General features: G+C 39.5%; 1 protein-coding gene across 8 annotated transcripts in view; it reads right to left on the minus strand.

Annotated features, from left to right (window-relative positions):
* Positions 1-21,410, minus strand: part of SPATS2L (spermatogenesis associated serine rich 2 like) — a 119,813-nt gene that overhangs the window by 48,694 nt on the left and 49,709 nt on the right. For 2 of the 8 annotated variants that reach the window (XM_039493674.1, XM_039493673.1), the window contains 4 exons: positions 15,857-15,918; positions 3,988-4,096; positions 2,993-3,042; positions 1,466-1,706 (listed from right to left, as the gene is read on the minus strand). In XM_039493674.1, the coding sequence (XP_039349608.1) occupies positions 1,466-1,706; positions 2,993-3,042; positions 3,988-4,096; positions 15,857-15,895 (439 nt within the window). In that variant the 5' untranslated portion in view covers positions 15,896-15,918. The other 6 variants (XM_039493678.1, XM_039493676.1, XM_039493677.1 and 3 more) reach the window with 6 other exon arrangements.

A 21,410-nucleotide genomic window follows, 5' to 3' on the forward strand; every position in this document is an offset into this window, starting at 1 on the left:
CAAATGCTTTTCAGAGACTGCAGGAACTGTGGGATAGCTTGAGTCCTCCAGTCCATGAGCGTCCATTTGATTCTTTGGCTTTCCGTTACACTTGCCACGCAGCAGTGCGCTGAGTCCCTGCTATGGCATCTGTCTGGAGATATTTAAAAAATGATTTTCGCTGATAGAACAGATTTGCCTGCCCTTACAGCGATCACGTCCGCATCGTCCATGCTGGAGCTCTTTCTTTATTTTGATTTTTAACTGCATCACCACCCATGCTGATCGGAGCTCCACGCTGGGCAAACAGGAAATATTCAAAAGTTCGCGGGGCTTTTCCTGTCTACCTGGCCACTGCATCCGAGTTCAGATTGCTGTCCAGAGCGGTCAGTGGTGCACTGTGGGATACCGCCCGGAGGCCAATACCGTCGATCTGCGGCCACACTAACCCCAATCCGATATGTTAATACCGATATTAGCCCTACTCCTCTCGTTAGGGAGGAGTACAGAAACCGGTTTAAAGAGTCCTTTATACCGATATAAAGGGCCTCTTAGTGTGGACGGTTGTGGCGTTAAATCGGTTTTAGGCTCCTAAAACCGGTTTAAACGCGTAGTGTAGACCAGGCCATATATTGCTTAAGATTTAGCAAGAACAACAACAACAACAACAGTAGCATTGACCTAGGCCCTTCAGAAGTTCTGAAATGCTAGGAGTTGAAAAACGTATCAGCAAGAAGTACAATCAAAATAAACATGAACTTTATGGAAGGATACTTGAAGGCAAAGGCATGTAGGCTTTCACTGAGTATCCTCCCCAAAAGGCTGAGGTTTGTTTTCACTGATGTAACAAAAAAACAAACAAACAAACAAACCTCATTTCAAAAGAGCCCCATGGAGGGAGACTGCGGCTTTCATCACTGCCTCCAGGAGTTCCACAGACACCATGCAAATCCTGGTTGAACAGCATGTAATCAGAGAAGCTGCCAGATTGAATCTCCCAGCAGTAGGGCCAGGGGATGGTCCCAGGGAAGTCACTGGGAGTTTTGCAGCTATTCACCTAAATAGGGACTACAGTATGTAAATACAAGCAGAAGATGCTGTGACTAAGCAATAAGGGAATCATGTGACATCCCATTAAAGCCAGAGTCACTGCTTTGTGGGACCTTGTCACTGCTGTCTCTCTCTCATACACTCAACTGTCTATACTGCCTGGTGATGGGGCACGTTCAACTAGTCTAATTAGACTTTAGTCCTTTTTTCTCTTGAGATAAGGACATTTAGGTCTTGATCTTGCAAAGAGAAATATTCCCCTGTGGGGTCCTCCTGCTTGGTTCTCCTTGTAAGACTAGGGCCTATTTTGCCCAAACGCAGCTGTCTGCTTGATTTTTTAAAATTAAATTCAACATTACTTCAGTGTAATCTTCTTTGTGCATGTTAGCTTGGCCCAGGCTTGGCTATAAAGGTGCCTTCTGCAGAGCACACTGACCTGTGATGTCTGGATGTGCTTGCACCACCTCCTCGAATCCACAGCTTTTGTTCTCATGAGAAATGACTTCTGATTTCTCATTGGCAGAGTCACTGGAAGAGTTATCCTTGTCACATCCATTCAGATGGCAGCCATCTCTCTCTTGAGGCTCTAGGGAAACCTTTTCAGTTCTATCATTCTTCTCTTTCATATCTTTATTGCCTTGATGCTGTTTAGATTTGCTTCTTTTTCTTTTATTATCCTAAATTGAGAAATATTTCAAGGACAGAAACATTACTCAGCATAGGTCAAACTAACTCAAAATATGAGCAATAAATTGTTCATTCTCTTCAGTTCTGAAAAAAGCCTCACAAGCTGTAATCACTGTAATGATATTTACAGACCATGATGTACTGTGATATGCTTTATCTGTTCAACTGAATATATAAATTGTTCGAAACAAAAATAAAATGAAATAGGAGCAGAAGTTAGAGTTCTACACCACATTTATTTTTTCACTGCCTGGAATATTTGCATTTTTAAACCATGATAGCATCATAGTATAAGAAGCTTCTTTTCAAGTACCTGATTTGAACTGTGCTGCTTCCACAAAAGTCTGCCATCACACTGGCTGAGCAGTTCATAATTGTCAAAAGCAAAAGTACTGACCTCGTAATGTGACTAATTCCTTGCGGAGCATGTTTAGTGAGTACGTACACAATGGCATTTTGTTGTTTGCTTTAAATAAACAAAACCACTAGGATTCATTCTGGCAGGAGCGCACTAGAGCAGGGGTTCTCAAACTGGGGGTCGGGACCCCACAGGGGATCATGAGGTTATGTGGGGGGTCACGAGCTGTCAATCTCCAGCCCAAACCCTGCTTTGCCTACAGCATTTATAATGGTGTTAAATATATAAAAAAGTGTTTTTAATTTATAAGGGGGGGGGACTGCACTCAGAGACTTGCTGTGTGAAAGGGGTCTACAGTACAAAAGTTTGAGAATCACTAAACTAGAGAATCCATGGCCACAGGTAGTCCATGATGGAACCCTTAGAGAACCAATCTGGTGGTGAGGGTCAGTCCTAGACATCTGAGGCATGATTTACATGATCCTGACTTGGTAATATTCTTATACATTGCCCCAACACAGATTATTCATACTCCTGGCAGCCATAGCCTACCTTGGGTGGTTATTGGAGATTCTGCAAGGGGCTGCTGCTGGCCAGAATATAGGTATATATAGGTATATATATTGCAGTGTATGTGTACTATTTTGGTGAGCCATTCTGTGTATTTCTAGAGTTTAGTTCCCATGTGTGTACCCTACTGACCTGGAAACCCTACCTGAGCAGCAATTTAGAGAGATAACAGAGGTGAATTAGAAAATAAGGTGCACATTTACTTTGAAGCCTTTTAAATACAGATGTGGATCATTTATAATGTTAGCAAATTAGCACAAGATTTGGCAACAATGATTGCTGCTACACTCTACTACAGAACGCTGATAAATAGTGTTGATGTTTTAACTCTCAAGAGTGAGTCCTTACCTTCTTTTTCCCCATCATATTCCATTCTTTTAGTACCTGAACTGCACTGCCTACAGTAGGAAAAGATAAAAATACTTCAACAAAAGTTCGGCTGTGATAAAAAACAACTGTGCTCAGAAATGATTCCCAGTCTCCTATAAAAATTTATTTGTTTTTTGCAAGTGTTTCACATGTTGGAGAAACAATTTATCTGCTGTATTTCACTTTTTATGTTCCTCAATGTCATATTTATTTGATTTACAGTTCATGCATAGTTTTATTATTTGCATCTACCTGTCTCCCTATCATAACTAGTATTTTTTCATCATTCTATTTTGGAGATTGGAAAAATTTTCTTAAGAAATTCTCTAAATTAGACAAATTTATGGTAGGAAAACAGTGACACAAACTTGTATATGGTGAGTATCTCTATATAATGTATCTATAATCTTCTGGTTTGAAATCTCTTATGCTTCACATTAGACTATAGCACGCAGGCTGCTTAGCATATGTGCTCTTGATGGCCCTGAATCAGCAAAGCACCTGCTTAAGTCCCATTGAAACCATATGCTTAAGTGCTTTGCTCATGTGTTTTAAATTAAGGATGCATTGCGGTCAAAGGTACCAAGGTAGCCTAGTCCATTACTAACAGTACTTACCTTTCTAAGACAGCCTAGCTGGTACACTGGTGGAGGATTATTTCTAAGTGGGTTTTGAGGAGAGAGTTAAAGGAGCGGAGGAAAGTGACTTTACAGAATAGATCGAGGAGGGAGTCCCACACATAAAGAATGATGTGGTAAAAAGTGGAAAGACAGGGAGAAGTAAATAATTAGGCAGTTCAGGCTGGCAACACTGGTGGAGTGAAGGTGAAAATGACTAGGAATTAACAGAAAATGTACAGACAAGCAGTCATGGTTCTTGACATTTCAACAGAATTACAGCCCACATTTCAGGCAACTAGAAAGTATTTAGTGTTAATTCCTCATGCTTTAGTAAGATATGTACAGTATACTCACCATCCATAAAAGCTTGAACTGCCTTGTCTACATTGTTATCAAATTGCTGCAACACCAGAACTATTTCATTATTGCTTTTGTTAGGAACAATTGATCGAACTGCATTGATCTGAAAAAAAAAAAGATGAAAATATGCAGTTTTAGCATATTCCTTTAGATGAAATAAAGTTATTCAGGAAAAAATGCATATTTATCTGAATTGTTTGCAGTTTTGTAATAGGTTATTTGTAATACTATACATCTTCTGAACCACTGTATGCAACCAACACAAGCAATTGCTTCTAGTGATTAGAACTGGTAGTCAGGACTCCTGGGGCCAAATCCTGCTGTCAGTTACACCTGGTGTAAATCTGGAGTAACTCCATTGATAGAATTTGTTTTCTATTCCTGGACATACCACTCGGAGGCTTTGTCTACACTACAAATCCTTTGCTGGTATAGCTATAGCAGTACAGCTGCACCAGTGAAGATCCCTAGTGTAGACATAGCACATGCCAACAGGTGTCCTTCTGCCAGTGTAGAAACATCACCTTTCTGAATGATGTTAGCTATGCTGACAGCCCTCTTCTGTCAGCGTACTTGTATCTACACAAGGGGTTTGCCTGTATAGCTTTGTCAGCTGGGGCCGTTGTTCTATCACACTCCTAACATAGCTATGTCAACAAAACTTTGTAGTAAAGAAGTGGACTGACACTGTGTGACTTTGAACAAGTCATATAGTTTCTCTGTCCTCTGGTTTACCCATTTATAAAAAGGGTTTAAAATATAGACCTACCTTGCACAGGGGTGTGGCAAAGCTCTGTTAATTAAGGTTTGTAATGTTAATTGGGCTCCTTGCATGGTTACAAAGTATTCTAATTAATAAAAGAAGTCATATGCTAAAAACGAAGAGACTGTATAAAGCTTGTCCTCTGATTTATCACTCATAATAAATGCAGCCTTGAGAGCAAAGATCCAAAAACTTTTAGTATTAAATATCTTACTAATGGTATTTGAAACAATGACGTGGTGGGCCAAATACATCCCTGCTGCACTCTACTGAAGTCAATGGAATCCTCAACCTGTGTAAAGTTGTATTGCTCCATTGACTTCAGGATCAATTTACACTCAGGATCTCTTCTATTGGGTTTTGAATACAATATTTCCACTGGAAACCATCTTGATGTTTTAATTTCTTATTCCTACACAACATAGCTGACAGTAAATAAAAATTATGTCAAACACATTGGATATGTCTCTTGTTTATGCTACTCAAGCTTTATTGACTATAAAAACTCAGAAAAACAAACGAACAGAGGCCACTGGCAGCACTTTCAGAAAGAGAGGGATCAGTTCCAAAAAATCTGATTGTTCCCAATCAGCTTTCTGGGCTATTTTATTGGGAAATCCTGCATACATTGATTATTGCCTTATTGCAGTGTAAGCATTGTCTGGCACTCATTACTAGCCTGCTCTCTAAGGGAATGAATCTTAGATCTGTTTACACCTTATTTTTGGATTAGTAACTAAAAGCACATTCTGTTGCATGGATGTAATTGATAAAATCATGTCTGTAAAAAAAGCCAAAAATGGAGGGCTCTCTCTGTTTCCATGCACTGTGTTGTCATGAGCAATGATGATGTTTATACATGTTCCTCAAGGTTTGCGTGCAGAGCTGCACCTTGCTGGAGGCACAGCCACCTCTATTACCCCATGTAGCTTCCCACCTTCTTTGATCAACTGTCACATTCCAACTGCCACAGAACCTTTGGACTTCAACATTCCATTGGGTTCTACCAGAGGCCAGTGATGATTCAAGCTGGTGATATTTTGCCCCCAAAGTGCTCTCAACCATGCTTGTAGTTGTTTCCATCACTGCCCACTGACCCAACAGATATTCTAGGCTTATGAGTGACACACACAGCATGACAATCCCATCTGTTAGGTCTCAGTGCTCTGTCACACTCCTCCCCGTACCCAAAAGCATTTTTCCCCCTCACACCCTGCCCTTTTTGTAGGAGGCACTTGACTCTCTACTTTCCTGTTTGTCCCAGGGAAGTCTTGTAGGATCCCCTTTCTGGGTCCCTCCATCCTTGACCCACAGAAATCATAAGGAATGTCCACACAATTTGGTCTCAGTCCACAGATCTTCACACACCATGTACAATGTGTAGGCCCATGTGCCTCATTTTCTTCCCCCTCTGTCTTGGGGTCAGCCCTGTTGTTGGCCCCTGTCCCCCTCCTTCCCCAAAGCTTCTGGTTCTCCAAGTCCCATGAACTGACCCCTAAGCTCCTCCCCATGCCTTTTCCTAGGTGCAGAATCTCAGGACTCTTGGAGACTTGGGCTGCTCTTCTCCCCTGAGCCTAGTTCTACCTTTTCCTTTTTCTCACCCTTTCCCCATGTGGTGGTTCTATTCTCCTCCTGTCTTGTATCGTTCCATCTAGGGTGGTCCAAGTCTATCAACTCGGTTAAAAAAAAAAAGAAAAGATTCACCAGTTTATTAGTCTCTTCTTCTGTACTAATGAGTACTATATCAGAAGTCATGTTGTATGTGCCACTTTCCCTCATCTTACTGAGTTATGAAGAAGGTTCAATGCATGGGGGGTGATAGTGATCCCTATAGTGTGGTATTAAAACCTGCTATTTCCCTTCTCTCACTTGCGTTCCTGAGCCTGCCAAAATAATAGCTGAGCATGACCATTCCAAAGAACACAGCCCATGTCACTGCCAAAGCACTGGGAACACTGGGTTGCTACTAGAGCATGAAGACAGCTTGCACGGGCTGAACCAGGCCAGATTCTTCCTCCTGGGACCATACACCTGGACTTGGCACATGGCCCCAGCATCCCATCCCCCTCTCAGGGGGACCATAGGGGGAAGCAGTCCCCAGCCAACTTCCCAGGAGAGAAGAGAGCCAAGCTGGGCTCCCTCGCTCCCCGGACCCAGCATGTGGTGTCAGTAGTCTATCTGCTACACTGGGATAATAGTCTTTTCCTGCTGCCAGCTAATGTAGTTAGTCCTGTAGCTCAGGTGGTAAAGTCTATGCTGAAGCTTCAGGGTACAGTGATCCAGGATGGGCTTTTACAGCTATACATACTGAAAATTGAATTTCATCTTATTCTTCTTTTAAAAAAAAACCCCTAGGAAATTACATACAAAAACACTATGCTGCAAGAAAAATATTCAGGTTGCAAAGTAATGCACTCAAAAGTTAGGAAATGCCAAATATACAGTTGCCTCATCATCTTAATTTGGTCTCCATGTGCGTATGTATTACGCTAGTCTTTAATTACATGATCACTTGCTTTTTTTCCCCATAGAATCCAGTGTCTCATACACGGCGCAGCATGGAAGCACCGGGGTTGCATGGGCAGCCAGAAATCTGGCATTTCCTAACTTTTGAATGCTTGGCTTCACAACCTACATTGTTTTTTAACAGATTTTGTACATAATCATGGTTTGGCTACAATTTTCACAATGATCTGCTCAAAGTGATTTAAGAATCCCACTCTCATCTGGGTATGATTTGATTCAGCTGCTGCATCACTAATACCTTTATGTTAATGAAGACAGTGCTGTGTGAATTTATTGGGGGAAAAAAATGCTCTTTGCAGTCCAAGACTCTTGCATCACTGAAATTCCGTAATTTAGTTGCCGTTTTTAGAATCTGCTTTCTGTCAGCAAGCAGATGTGTCTCAAGTGTAACCACATTCTCCTTGGATTATAACAGACTGGGTCAACTCAAGGGTTCTAAACTGAAGCATAACCCTTTCATGACTGGCACTGGGATCTTGCCAGATGACACACATATGTAGCAAGGGACAGAATAGTTGAAACAATTTAATATTTTATATGATTTCACATCAATAAACAAAGTAAATTAATTGTATTATAGTTGTCACTGAAACACAGGATAAAAATTGGCACAAGAAGTTGGAAATACTTTCTTTCATAAGCACTGAAATAGCATTAATACCTGAGAGTTTGCAAAACCAAACATTTACAGTTAGTCTATATTAATACTGGTATTTCCTTGTTTTATTTGAGAGAACTCAGAATATTTTCCTATTCAACAGAACCCGACCATAAGATGAAAAAATATTAAAAGTAAGACTAATGGAAAGTCAAATATTTGTAATGACTCCATGAATCACTACAGAATCATAGAAATGTAGAGTTGGAATGGACCTTGCTCATACCATGTAAACCTAGACCATCTCTGACCGGTGTTTGTCTAACCTGTTTGTAAAAACTCCAATGAGAGTGATACCACAACCTTCCTTGGAAGCCTGTTCCAGTCCTTAGCTATCTTTATAATTAGAAAGTTTTTCCTAACACCTAACCTAAATCTCTCTTGCTGTAGATTAAGCCTATTACTTATTGTCCTACCTGCAGTGAACATGGAAAACAATTGATTACTATCCTCTTTATAATGGTCCTTAACATACCAAACAAAACCACCACGCTACAAGAACATTATTCAAGTTGCAAAGTAAAGCACTCATAAATTAGGAAATGCCAAATTTACAGTTGACCCTGCTATCTTAATTTGGCACCTTTGTTCTTATGCACTATTCAACAGTCTTTAATTTCATAATCATCTGTCTTTATCTGGTCTAGATGTAAGGACTTTAAATATCTTTAATGATTCCATGTCATAATCTGGTTGCAGGACAGGCATTATGGGGCATTAAGGGGTTAGTTAACAAATTTGCTGAACCACTGACAATTATTTTTTAATGTGTTCCATCTTGGCAGATGAGATCAGCTGGGATGCTCTTGCTGACAGTAGCTACATTTGGAGCCTAGACACACAGCAGGTTTCCACATTGGTTTGAAGGAGCCTGAGTTTGCTCTCCTTGAGATCATGCTGCAAGAGCTAATTACTCTGTGTTTCAGTTTAAACCACTCCCCTAAAAACAATCAAAACATAAAATACAAACCCCAAGTCCTAAAAGTGACTGCACACAGACCCCAGCATCCATACACAGCCCAGTTTAAGACCCTGATTCAGCAAAGCACTTAACCACATGCTTAATTGTAAGCATGTGTTTAAATCTTGTTGGTTTAAGTGCTTTGTTGAATAGACTTAAATACATGCTCAGAGTTAAGCATGTTTATATGCTTTGCTGACTTGGGACCTTAAGCATGTGCTTAACTTTAGACATGTGCTTAAGTCACACTGAAGTCAATGAGACTGAAGCACATATTTAAAGGTTTTACAGAATCAGGGACCAAGTTAATGGTAGTCCATGAAGGCACAGGGGTTTGTGCACACAAAATAACATGCAGAACTGAGCCCTAATTCAGGGATTACTGGGGATGTGCCAACAACCAGCAAAGAGCAGATGTGGCAACAAAATTCAGAAAAGGGGGAAAATGTTAGCAAGTCCCTTCAAGGTAGTTAATTTCTACTCCAGTTTTATAAAGAACAAATCTTGTCAGACAAATTTAATTGTTTTTGGTAGGATTTGTTTTAAATATGGGAAATCCCGCTGAAGACAATCCTGAATCAACTGAAAGAATAGTAAACAGTTTTTTTTTTAAAGTACAGAACTGTTAACTTTGATGTGTGAGACATGCCCACAGAGGGCTGGAGGACACTGAAAATTTGGTCATACGTGGCTTCTGTCCACCTGAGACCCTCATGGAAACAAGATGCATGTTTCATAAGGCTATCCCAATAATCCAAGCTTGAAAATACATAAATATAGCATAAACTAACAGTGAAAGCAGTCTAGTACCAGTAAATGTCCATGTCTCCACCAGAAACCAATGCGGACATTTTCATTTTTTCTTTTGGGTCTTTCAGGTTCCTGTCTAGTCTCGACTGGTCTCCAGGCAACTTTAACAATACTGCTGTTAATAAGCATTAGGCAGTAATTACAGCCTGTTTTCTTCTTTCTTTTCTACTCCCTCCCTCATGGCATCTTCCCCAAAGAGGAAGTTTTTGAGGAATAAGTAACATCTCTGGGGTTTGTTGAGTTAGTTTACACACTCCTGACAAAATGACAAACTAAACTACTTAGCTGAAAGCTCACACTTCATGCCTGTTCTGAAACTTCTGTACATAGCTGCCACAATCCCCATGAAAAAAGTTACTACTATGGTCAATTAATTTAAAGTGTTTACTTACCATCCTGATATATGCCTGATCTTGATAACTAACAAGCCAGCTAACAACCAATTTTGTTTCAACCCCATTGAACAGTGCTAAAATCAATACTGGATTTTTTTCACTTTAGATTAAAAATTAAACTCAGTAGATTCTCCTAGACATGAGCTGATCTGATTCTAAAAATATGGGTATCTGTGAGTACAGAGGCATGTCTTCCGTATTTATTTAATGCATGCTAGTAACAAGGCTGTGTGGTTCAGACTAATGCCCCAATTTTTGCAATGGGATCTTCTAGTGGGGACCCCTGCAGGGTTCTACTGGATTCCAGAGTCCAGGCATTTTAGCCATAATGCAGGAGAAGATAACACTTTTATAGCAACCATTTTTTAAGGTCATGGATTACTCCTACAAAAGTCAATTTAAAAATAAATGGGCTGGTGCTGCTGCAGCTAGCATCTGACCCTAAAGCAACATGTACACATTTCTCAGGGTAGAGGACTTTTTCCAGTAGCTTAAGTATATGAATAAGTTTATCATAAGACACTGAGCAAGCGTTATTAACATTCACTCTGAACAAAAGAAAAGCTTTGATAACGTCCATACTCATTTGACATTTTTCTTCACTCAAAAAACTGTTCATCACACTCAACACTCGTGATATTGGATTGTTTGTTTCTGGTAAATACTGAGCAAATACTGCTTCATACAGCAATATGTCTTCAACAAATATTTTGGATTTATAATAAAACCAAATATTTGGATGAATGGAATGAAACATTGGGACATTTCAGGTGGAAAAAAAAAAGGACTCTCTCAGAAAAACTGGGTCACTCTAAGGATGGAAATCTATATATATACTTTTTAAAGGCCTGATTCTTCAGCATCATTGAACACAAAGCCTGATCCAAAGCCCAACAACATAACTGTAGGTCTTTTCATTGACTTCAATGACTTTGGATGCAGCCCACTGAAATCAACAGAAGCACATGAAACAGATGCTATTTTAGGTCTTAAAAAGGCACAATGAAATATGAAAATGAAAACTGTCTAACTTTTCAAAGGCAGTTTTCACTCTAAACGCTTCTCTTACCACTTTCACTTGTGATGAGTTCTCTTCCACCCCGCCATCTCACAGCCCTTTGTTCACATTCTTGTTACGTTTTAAATACCAGCAAATGTATCTAAATACATTTATTTGTTGTGCTTTACCACACAAAGACACCTGTTTGGTACTATGGATACCTCTGACATTTTAAATGACAAAACAATCAAAACCAAACTGTGACCAAACCCCCAGAAAAACATCAGCAAAACTCTACCCTCAACACAACCCCAGAAGAGAGATTTTGCTTCACCAAAACCTCAGGAACAATTGCATCCATCTTGCCCTAACGTCTTCAGCTAAGGGAGCGATAGAGAGAAAAGATGGGCCCTGCAGCATGCCCTGATGGTTAAATAATCCTGATTATTTCAGAACAAGAACAAAGTGAGTCTCTGTCACATAGAATGGTCCTCTGCAAACTTCGTCTCTGTTAAACCCAGCTTGAGCACCTCCACTGATCCATGCTGTGGTAGTACCATATGAATACACTACACACTCAGTTGTACCTCCTAGTCTCATTCCTTCCTGCTCAGAGGGCTCCATCACCCCAGAAACCGAGCGTCTGTTTCTTCTAGAGGGGTTAATTGGCAGTGCACTTTGCTTTACTGTGAGTGTATCTCCACTAAGGAATTATTCTGGAGTTAAAGCAATGAGACAGAGAGCTGATTTTGGCCCACTTTGCCCCAAATGTGATGAATTAAATCAGAACAGCTTTGGAATAGCACAACTGCAGCAGTCTTCACTAGCTACGGAAATTTTCATTGGGCTGCCTGGTTTTGCAGGCCAATGCTTATGCAAATCTCTCAGGAAAAAGTGTTATACAATAAGACGTGTAACAGACTAAATGTACTAACTATTTTGGCTGAAACTATGAATTATTTACAGAAATATCACAGTGTATCTCAGCAATGGTAACATTCACTCAGAACTCTGAAAATCAGGCCATGTTTATCGTCTTTAGGAGCCCATATGAATTTAATAGTCTAACTTTCGGTACCCTGCTTTGAAAATTTTGGTCTTCGTCTCCAAACAACTTGTAAAATGGCAATAAAGATGGTATTTCCTAGAAAAAACTAGTGACTGGTAATAGAGACGGCACTTTTCATGGGGATGGACACCATTTGGATTGACCATTTTTAAACCCACTACTGCTAAACCTCATGGGTTTTGGACTGTATTTTGGTTGTGGGGAATGAAATGTAAGGCATGGAGAGCTTAGCCACAAGCCTGCAAACACTTACACACAAGAGTAAGTTTGTGTGTGCACATAGTCTCTCTGACTTTATGTGAATTTTCACAGGATCAGGGCCTGGATGCATAATATGATCTACCAGAGATGGGAAGGGTGGGAAGGAAGAATGGGGAGGGAAATGCACTGCTGTTTAGGTTTTGTAACTATTTTTATAACTTTTTTAACATAATTAATGGCAAGGGGTGTCCAAAGCCCAGGATAGGAGATTAAATAAATCAATATGGTTTTAGTTTTTTTCAGTTACCCAAAAAATACAACAAAAAATAAATATCAGACTCATCACATTTATCCTGCTGCAATGGGTGTTTGTGACTGCTTCTTGCTTTATGAATTTTAGTTTTCTAAGTGGGAAAGGGGTATGACCTTGGGTTTTATGATTAGATTACAGTAAAGGTGTATAATAGTTTCTTATATCCACATCCTCTGGTGCATACAACTGATGATCTGTTTTATTTCTTAAAAATATAGTTGTGAATAAAATTAAAATCAAGTCCGCCAGGCAAATTTGTTTTTTTCTTTGCTCAGATTTCCAATATCTTATTGAATGACAACCTAGATATGCCTTTAGAATTGTCTGATAGAAACAGCTGAATGCGCTTGGTGTATTTTCAGCAAAATGAGATGTATCATGGCCATCATTTAGTGGGTCATTAAATTTTATTTTCCATAGTAGAAAACAAGCAATAAGATGCAACTGCTGTTAACCTCGTTCCCCCTTGGCATGAGGATTTAAACAGATATAAAAAAAGTAACTATTTAATGTAATGTACCGATCCAATAGTTTTCTTGCTTTAAAAATCTGTACACATATGTAACCGATGATTTTGAACAACCAACCAACCAAAACCCACTTGATACACCCAACATATAGTGCCTTATCGCGGTTGCAGATTTCTAGAGTCAGTGAGAGTTCTTCTTTTGTTTCTTCCAACGCTGCACTTCTTCATTCTTAATTTAAGGCAAAACAGGAACCAACGAGTTGAAATTTAAGTCACATGGTAAATGATCTTGGATTGATTCACTGAATTGTGTATTTGGAATTACTGTAAATTGCCCAGCACGAAGAGATGGGATTTACTGACATAATTTTCCATTGAAAAAGGCATTAAATACTGAGTAACTTGAACTCCAGACTACCAAGGTCTAAGGAAGACCCTCATTCATTGAAATATACATTCATATTGACATGCAAATTTTCGAGTATGATGAGTATTCCACCAATCAATAAACATGAATTAAGAAAAACATGAATTCTGAAAAACAGGCACCCAACTGTGCACATCAGAAAACAAATGATTCCCCATTGGGGGCTATAAAGCAAAGAGGTTCAATATGAAGGAAAGGAAACAAATTTGAAGAAAAGCAAACAGAAAGGGGGAGACAAACTGCTGGACAAGGGGAGAACACTCATCAGGAACTCATTCTCTCTTCTATACCAAATCTAAGCCATTACTGCATACGTTGTTTACTCAGCAGCTCCACTGACATATAGTGGGCATGAGTTAATATGTGACTATTTATCAGGCTCTTTCATTAATAATCTGTAAAAGCTCACTCAGAAAGACTTTAGAATCAGCAGTTGTCCTGGTTCATCAAGCCTTTAGAAACTAAAGGCAATATCTAAGTTACCTGCAAGTGATGTGTATTACTTGAATGAAATGCTGATTACTCTATTTATGAATGCTGAGATAAAATGGCCATATACCAAAACAGATGATTACTTGCCCCAGATTCCTATTTCTTCTCTCTGTTACACAGTTTATATTACTCCTGAACTCTCTACCACTTTGTGGGAGAGCTGCATTTACAGTACCTTGGTTCCATGCATTTCTGGTGTCAAATCACTTTTTCCTATTGCTAGTTCAACCAAATTGTTGAATTGCAGAACTGAACCTAGGACAAACTTTTCCTGTGCTAAACAAATCATTTTACATCAGCTGGGGAAAAAACGCTCATCTAGGAATCCAAACTCTCAAATTTATATTTTCTCTCTTTCCTTTGGCAACCTCAAGGATAAGAGAGCGACTCCACATTCTCACCACCCTGAAGGGTATGCAATGGGCCATAGCTGCGTCTTATGATATGATGGGGCTTGTGTGTATTTTTCATTGTTGCATTGTCCCCTTTATTCTGGGGAATAAAATTTATTCAAACTACTGTTTGAGCCAAGCTCTGCCCTTCTTTATACCTTGTGCAACTCCTGTGAAGGCAAGAGACGTAATGCTGCTATCACTGACACCTCTATTTACTTGTATACCTGAAGTCACCTGTATATGCCTGGAGTATTTACCTGACAGCAATGGACACTACTGACTTTAACATGCACTTACTCCTGACTTGAAACTGTGTCTTAATGAAACTACACATGGGGTATAAATCAGGCCACAATTTGGCCCTTTCTGCACTTCGACCTCACTTTTCCAAATAGCATCCCACAAAAATATTCTGATATTAAAGGGGCACTGCCAATCTGAACTTTTTTAAACTGATGACTTTCAAAAAAATCTAGTTTCTGTTACAGCATTTTAAAAAAATTCTGTATTTTTTTCCTGCTTTCCTATTGGTATTGGCTAAGTCCTTCTCAGGGAAAAAGAAACGGACTTTGGGCTAGATCCTCACTTTATGACTGACCTGTGGCAAGAGGTCACAGCCTGTCTTCTGGTCTTCTCTGTGCTACATGTAGGAAGTGTCCTGTGCTGAGTTTATACCAGGCACAGCATACATCATTTCCACCCATCACACACTGTGGGGAACAGAGACAGGACTCTATCCAGCCCTGCCTCTTCTTCCCCATCTCTGGTGGAGGGGGGATGTGAGTAGCAGCTCAGAGCCTGCTTCCCTTGCAGTGCTGCAACACGTGTACAGATGACCCATGCAAGAGAGTAATGATGTGCCTTATGGCCCTTGGTCCCTTACAAAGGGGTGCAGGGCTAGTGAGGATCTACCACTAAGCAGGAGAAACAGTGAAATTGACATACATACACGCACTGTCAAATGCACAAACTGACAAACAGAAAAAATATTTTGTTTGCTAACTTTTCAATTATTGTAACTTTAGATATTACCTGTAACTATAGTAGGAACATCACTTTAAAACAGAAACATGATATTCAAGGGAATGGTATCCCTTCATGTGTCAGTAAGGGAGTTTCTAAGTATGTAATGTCATGTAGGGGAATAACAGAAATCTAAATGACAAATTTTGTTTTCTCACAGAAAAATAAAGATATTTTTCTTCAGCCAACATTCAGACCTGACCCTACAAACACTTGTGTGTGTGCTTAACTTTATGCACAAAGTCAATTTATGGTAAAGTTAAGCATATTGAATAGATATGTGCAAGATCAGGGGATCAATACGTATGTAAATATAGTTTAGGATTGTACAGATTGCACTGTATGAATTATTCGAGCCTACCTTTTCCTTGATATTTGCAGGAGAACTGATTTCTGCCATCTCTATTCAGATGAGTATAATCTCTGTGAAGAGGAGAAATAGTAAGAAAAAGATTAATTTACAGGTTTAGTGACGACTTCTCACTAGAGTGCAGAGCCTGCAAAGACTTACACATGAGCGTAACTTTAAGCAGGTGAGCAGTTTCAATGACATCCCGTGGGCAGGATAGGGAACTGGGTCGGTCTTAAGGCTTCCTGAACGATCACACACACACTTGCTCTTTCACGCACCTCTCCTGGAAGGTGGCGTTTTTGGTGGCCATTACGTCCGCAAGGAGGGTGTCCGAGCTGAGGGCCCTGACCTCAGAGCCCCCTTATACAGTTTTTTATAAAGACAAAGTGCAACTTAGGCCACACCCTAAATTCCTCCCTGAAATAATCTCGCAATTTCATATGGGGCAGGACATTTGTTTGCCAGTGTTCTTTCCCAAACCGCACACAGACCCGAGTCACTGTAGCCTGCATACTCTGGATGTTCATGGGGCACTGGCGTTCTATCTGGAGTGGACTAGACCTTTCCGCAAGTCGACACAGTTGTTTGTCGCCATTGCCGAAGGAATGAAAGGACTTCCTGTCTTGGCACAACGGATATCATCGTGGATTGTGGATTGCATCCGCACGTGCTATGAGCTCGCCAAGGTGCTAGCCCCGGCGATCACAGCTCACTCGACTAGGACTCAAGCGTCCTCAGCAGCTTTCCTGGCACAGGTTCTGCTCCAGGAGATCTGTAAAGCAGCCACCTGGTCATCGGTGCACACTTTCACAGCCCACTATGCAGTCCATAATCAGGCCAGAGAGGGCGCGGCGGTGGGCAGGGTTGTGCTTCAGTCAAATTGTTCCATGACTCCTACCCTCCTCCTATGGTAAGCTTGTGAGTCATCTAATGTGTAATGGACGTGAACAATCACTCAAGGAAAAAACGATTACCTATCTTTTCGTAACTGTTGTTCTTCGAGATGTGTTGTTCATGTCCATTACACTTCCCTACCCTCCTTCCCCTCTTTCGGAGTCTCCGGCAAGAAGGAACTGAAGGGGGGTCGGGTCAGCAGGGGTATATATGCACCAACATGAGGAGCCACTCTGGCCCGATGGGAGCCACTAAGGGGAAAGTTTCCAATGTCCGTGCACGCGACGCACACACACCTAATGTGTAATGGACGTGAACAATCACTCGAAGAAGAATGCCTGTTCTCACTTTCAGATGACACTGTGAACAAGAAGTGGGCAGCATTATCTCCTGCAAATGTAAACAAACTTGTTTGTCTGAATGATTGGCTGAACAAGAAATAGGACTTTGTGGACTTGTAGGCTCTATGTACAAAAAAAACCTGCATTCAAAAATAAAACAATGTAAAACTTTAATTCTACATTTGTAAGTTCAACTTTCATGCTAAAGTGATTGCACTATAATACTTGTATTAGGTGAATTGAAAAATCCTATTTCTTTTGTTTTTTACAGTGCAAACGTTTGTAATAAAAATAAATATAAAGTGAGCACTGCACACTTTGTATTCTGTGTTATAATTGAAATCCATATATTTGAAAATGTAGAAAATATCCAAAAATATTTAAATAAATGGTATTCTATTATTGTTTAACAGTGCGATTAATTGCACAATTAATCGCGATTAATTTTTTTAATCACCTGACAGCCTTAGTTCTTTTTATTTACTTTCTCTTTACACACCTCTTTCTGTTTATACTGCTTCAAAGATGTGAGCTAAACAATGCTTTTAAAATTAAAGAAATTAAATTAGCTGATTCAATTTGCTAAATTACATACCCAATATTTTTTCTTTGTAGCAATGCTCCAATTCAATTTTAAACTAGCTATGAAAACTTAATACAGCACCAAGCTAGTCCTCCCCGTCCCCTTTGCTGTGTGTTTTACTATGACTATCAATGTCTACTGATAGATGTGATGCTGATTCAGCTATTTTACAATTGCAAGTTACTTCAAAAAGGCATGGCAAGCCATACAAAACTAACATGCCCTGAAAATAGGATTTTTAAAAAAAAAATCGTGAACTATTATGATACTGACTTTTACAAGTGGAATCATTCTTTTGTACTTCAGACTTTTCATTAATATGCATATTACAGCTGTCAAAATGAAGTATTTTTCATTCACTCTCTCCAGAGGCAAATAGCTGAAATAACATGTATAAGAGACTTGTCCATTTAGTATTATTTGTTACATAAGTGAAATATGAATGATATATTTTAAAGGGAAAATATACTATAAAATTCATGGAGTTTTAAAAAATATTCTTTATTCATTTTATTAATAGCAACTTACGACAGTAAAACTTTTTTGTAGAATGGGTTGATTTATTTAACTGACAGATATTTTTGTATGTGCTAACTTTGTGATTCCAGACATTGAAAAATTGCCTCAGTCCCAATTCTGCAAGAAAAGACAAGTAACTTTATGGCTGTGAATAGGCCTAATGAAATTAATAGGACTTCTCAGATATGTAAATTTACACACACACACACCTAGGTTTTGCAGGATCCTTGGAGTCCTTGTTTGTAATTTTTTCTAATAACTAATAAAACTGAATTGGAAAAACAGATTAGTAGGGGCCTGATCCATCAAACACTTATACTCATACTTAACTGTAAGTATGGGAGTAATCCCCATTACTTATATATTTAAAGTTAAGCACAAGTGTATTCTTTGCCGGATTGGGGCCTATGGCTGTAAGAAGTTGAAAAAAATCTAATTTATGTTTCACTATTTGTGCCTTTTGCTTATTTTTGCATTTCACTCAGCTCAGACAATTGAAACAGACAGGTTGGTTTCACTTTACTTTAGTCAGTTTCATTTTCTGGATGTCCAGTCCTACTCCAGTGATATTGTGAGTTTACAACATAGCAAGACAACATTGACATCAAAATAACCCCCCCCCCTTTTTTTTTTTTAAGTAAGTAGTGTTTCCAACTCCAAGCATTCAAATATCATGAGTTGGGGTCCCCAAAATTATGACATGGGTTTAAAAATCATGCGGTTTTTTACAATGGGGATCTTTTCATTTGCTTCTTAGTTTTGGGGCCTTTAGGATTCACATTTTCAAGCTTTTCTCCACAACCCAGAGAGCTAGTAACATTTTTTTTTTTAGTGAAAAAGTAAGGCCAGCTATAATCACATGACTTCAGTAGCTGGGGCAGTAAGAAAAGAGCATACGAATTGCAACATTGCACAAGCAAATTTTATTTATATTGGGCCAAAAATTGAGCTGTGCTAGGTGGTGTTAGCCAAATGGGCTCGTTTCCCCCCGGAGCTTACCTAATTACACCAAGGAGGCACGGAGACTGGGAAGACGAGTACCATTCTCTTTATTGATCGATTAGCTGAGCGGGTGCTTCTCTCGGCTAGTGCCAGAGAAAGAGACACACCCTATGGCCAAACGGGCCTACCTTTATACCCAGTAACAAACAACTTTGTTGACGTTTCATTTACGTTACTTGGCTGACCTTACGGAACCTGTAAATGTACCTATACGGAATAATGGAGTACATGGAATACATATATCAATTAAAAAGGAACAAGATACATGTAATTGTTACGGATACATTTATTATGATAAGGGTACAGTTGTTGCGGATACATTTATTATTATAAGGAAGACATAAGATATTTTTATTGACACGTCGTACTAACTACTTGGCTAAAAGCATGGGAAGACAGCTGCAGGCACGTAGCGCCAACACGGGCTAAGAAGCAAAAAGCTGACACAGGCCTTCATTTCTACTTATGTTTCAAGGCCTTTATTCTACTTATGTTCGAGGGCCTTTGTCTTGCTTACAGGCCTCTATCCTGCTTATTTTCTAACAGTGGAAAGGCCAAAAGTAATGAAAAATAGGCAAGGTACAGAAGGAGCAAAAGACACACCCTTCAAACATTTTGGAAGATTTTACTTCCATGGATCTCTTTGCTTCAAATTCCACAGCTCACCACGGAAGGAGGAAATATAGTGTGCCAGACATCTGGACAAGGCAATGCAGCACAGATCCACTTGGCCACAAACTTGCATATGCGAGGAGTACTGTACCATGTTTGCTGCTGCTCATCGCTTTCAGCTATAGCTGTGTGGCCTGCTAGCTACGCATGTGGCCCAGGTATGTGCAGACTAGAGAGAAGATTCCATTTACCCCAACTCTCTCATAGTTCCTATAGGCAAAACTTTTGTACTTTGGCTTTGCTTGAAGGCTCAGAATTAGGCCTATAAGATTCTGTAAACCCGTTGTGTGGGAAAAAAAAGGTGGTGGTGGGGGGAGGAGTCCTGGTATAGTCCTCTTGAAATAAAAGTTTCCACTGACTGCAAAGGAGATTTTGCCTGCATAGGGGCTGCAGGATTAGGTCTAAATTCCAAAGACTAGATTCCAATACCCTATTATTCAGAAGCACCATACTATACAAGTGATCTCATTGATCCCAGTGCTACTGCTTGTAGAGCAAGGGCAGCAGAACTGCCCCTAAATTTGGGAGCTAAAACTAGTTGAGGGTGTTGCTTTAATTACCAGTGATAGCACAAAAGAAACACAGTTGCAGCAAGACCTTTAGTAAAGATTTTTCTGCAGTAAAAAAATGTATTTGAGTTAATGCAAGCACTGAATATTAAATACACTAAACATACAGTACGAAAAGCGTGATGGAAAAGCTTTTCAGCCTCAGTGTCAGTGTAAATGCTTTGCCTCTTCACAGCATCTCTCACTCACATTTCTGGTTCTGAAATGTCACTGTATGTCTAGCTATACCTCTTCTATAAGAAAAGAAAAAGAAAGAAAGAAAGAAAGAAAATTCAAAGAAAGAAAGAAAATTCAAAGAAAGAAAGAAAGAAAATTCACTCTCTTATTTAAACAGGTCATTACCATCCAATACTGGTTTCCAAACACATCTCCTGAAACAGAAAAATGCTCTCAGTCACTCCTTGTATCATGCCCTTAAATATATGGAGTAAGATGGCAGGTGGCTATAGTATTTCTATACCTGTTGCACACTTTCAAATTCTAGCCTTGTAAAATGGAGCATTTTAATACAATAATCACACAATGAAAACGGCAACTGCAGGAGACACACTTCAGGAAATGCTCCAAAGCCTTCATATTTGATAAAGCTTTTCCAGCCCTAACCAGAATGACATTCAAAGCCATGCCCTTCATTCCTTCCCTCCCCTGTGAAACAAACAAACAAACACAAACGACTTCACACCAACCAGAGTCTTCTGTAACCCCTAAAGGGAGAAGAGTAAGAGACTTCATAAAATCCGCTAGAGACTTTAATTACTGCCCATCTATTTCATGTGGAAAGAGTTCGGATTCTGCTGTGATGGGCAGCAGTATAAAACTCTAAGACAAATAGACAGGAGAGGAACTTATCTTTATTAAATACATATACACACAAAGTAAATCCCAGTACAAAGCAAAGCTCATGGCATGCATAGTTCTGCATTTGAGTACTAGTAAAGATTTATGGATTACGGATCATTATTTTGACAAAATGTTCTGAACCC

This window comes from Mauremys reevesii, linkage group 11 (genome assembly GCF_016161935.1).
Source record: "Mauremys reevesii isolate NIE-2019 linkage group 11, ASM1616193v1, whole genome shotgun sequence".
Taxonomy (NCBI): domain Eukaryota; kingdom Metazoa; phylum Chordata; order Testudines; family Geoemydidae; genus Mauremys; species Mauremys reevesii.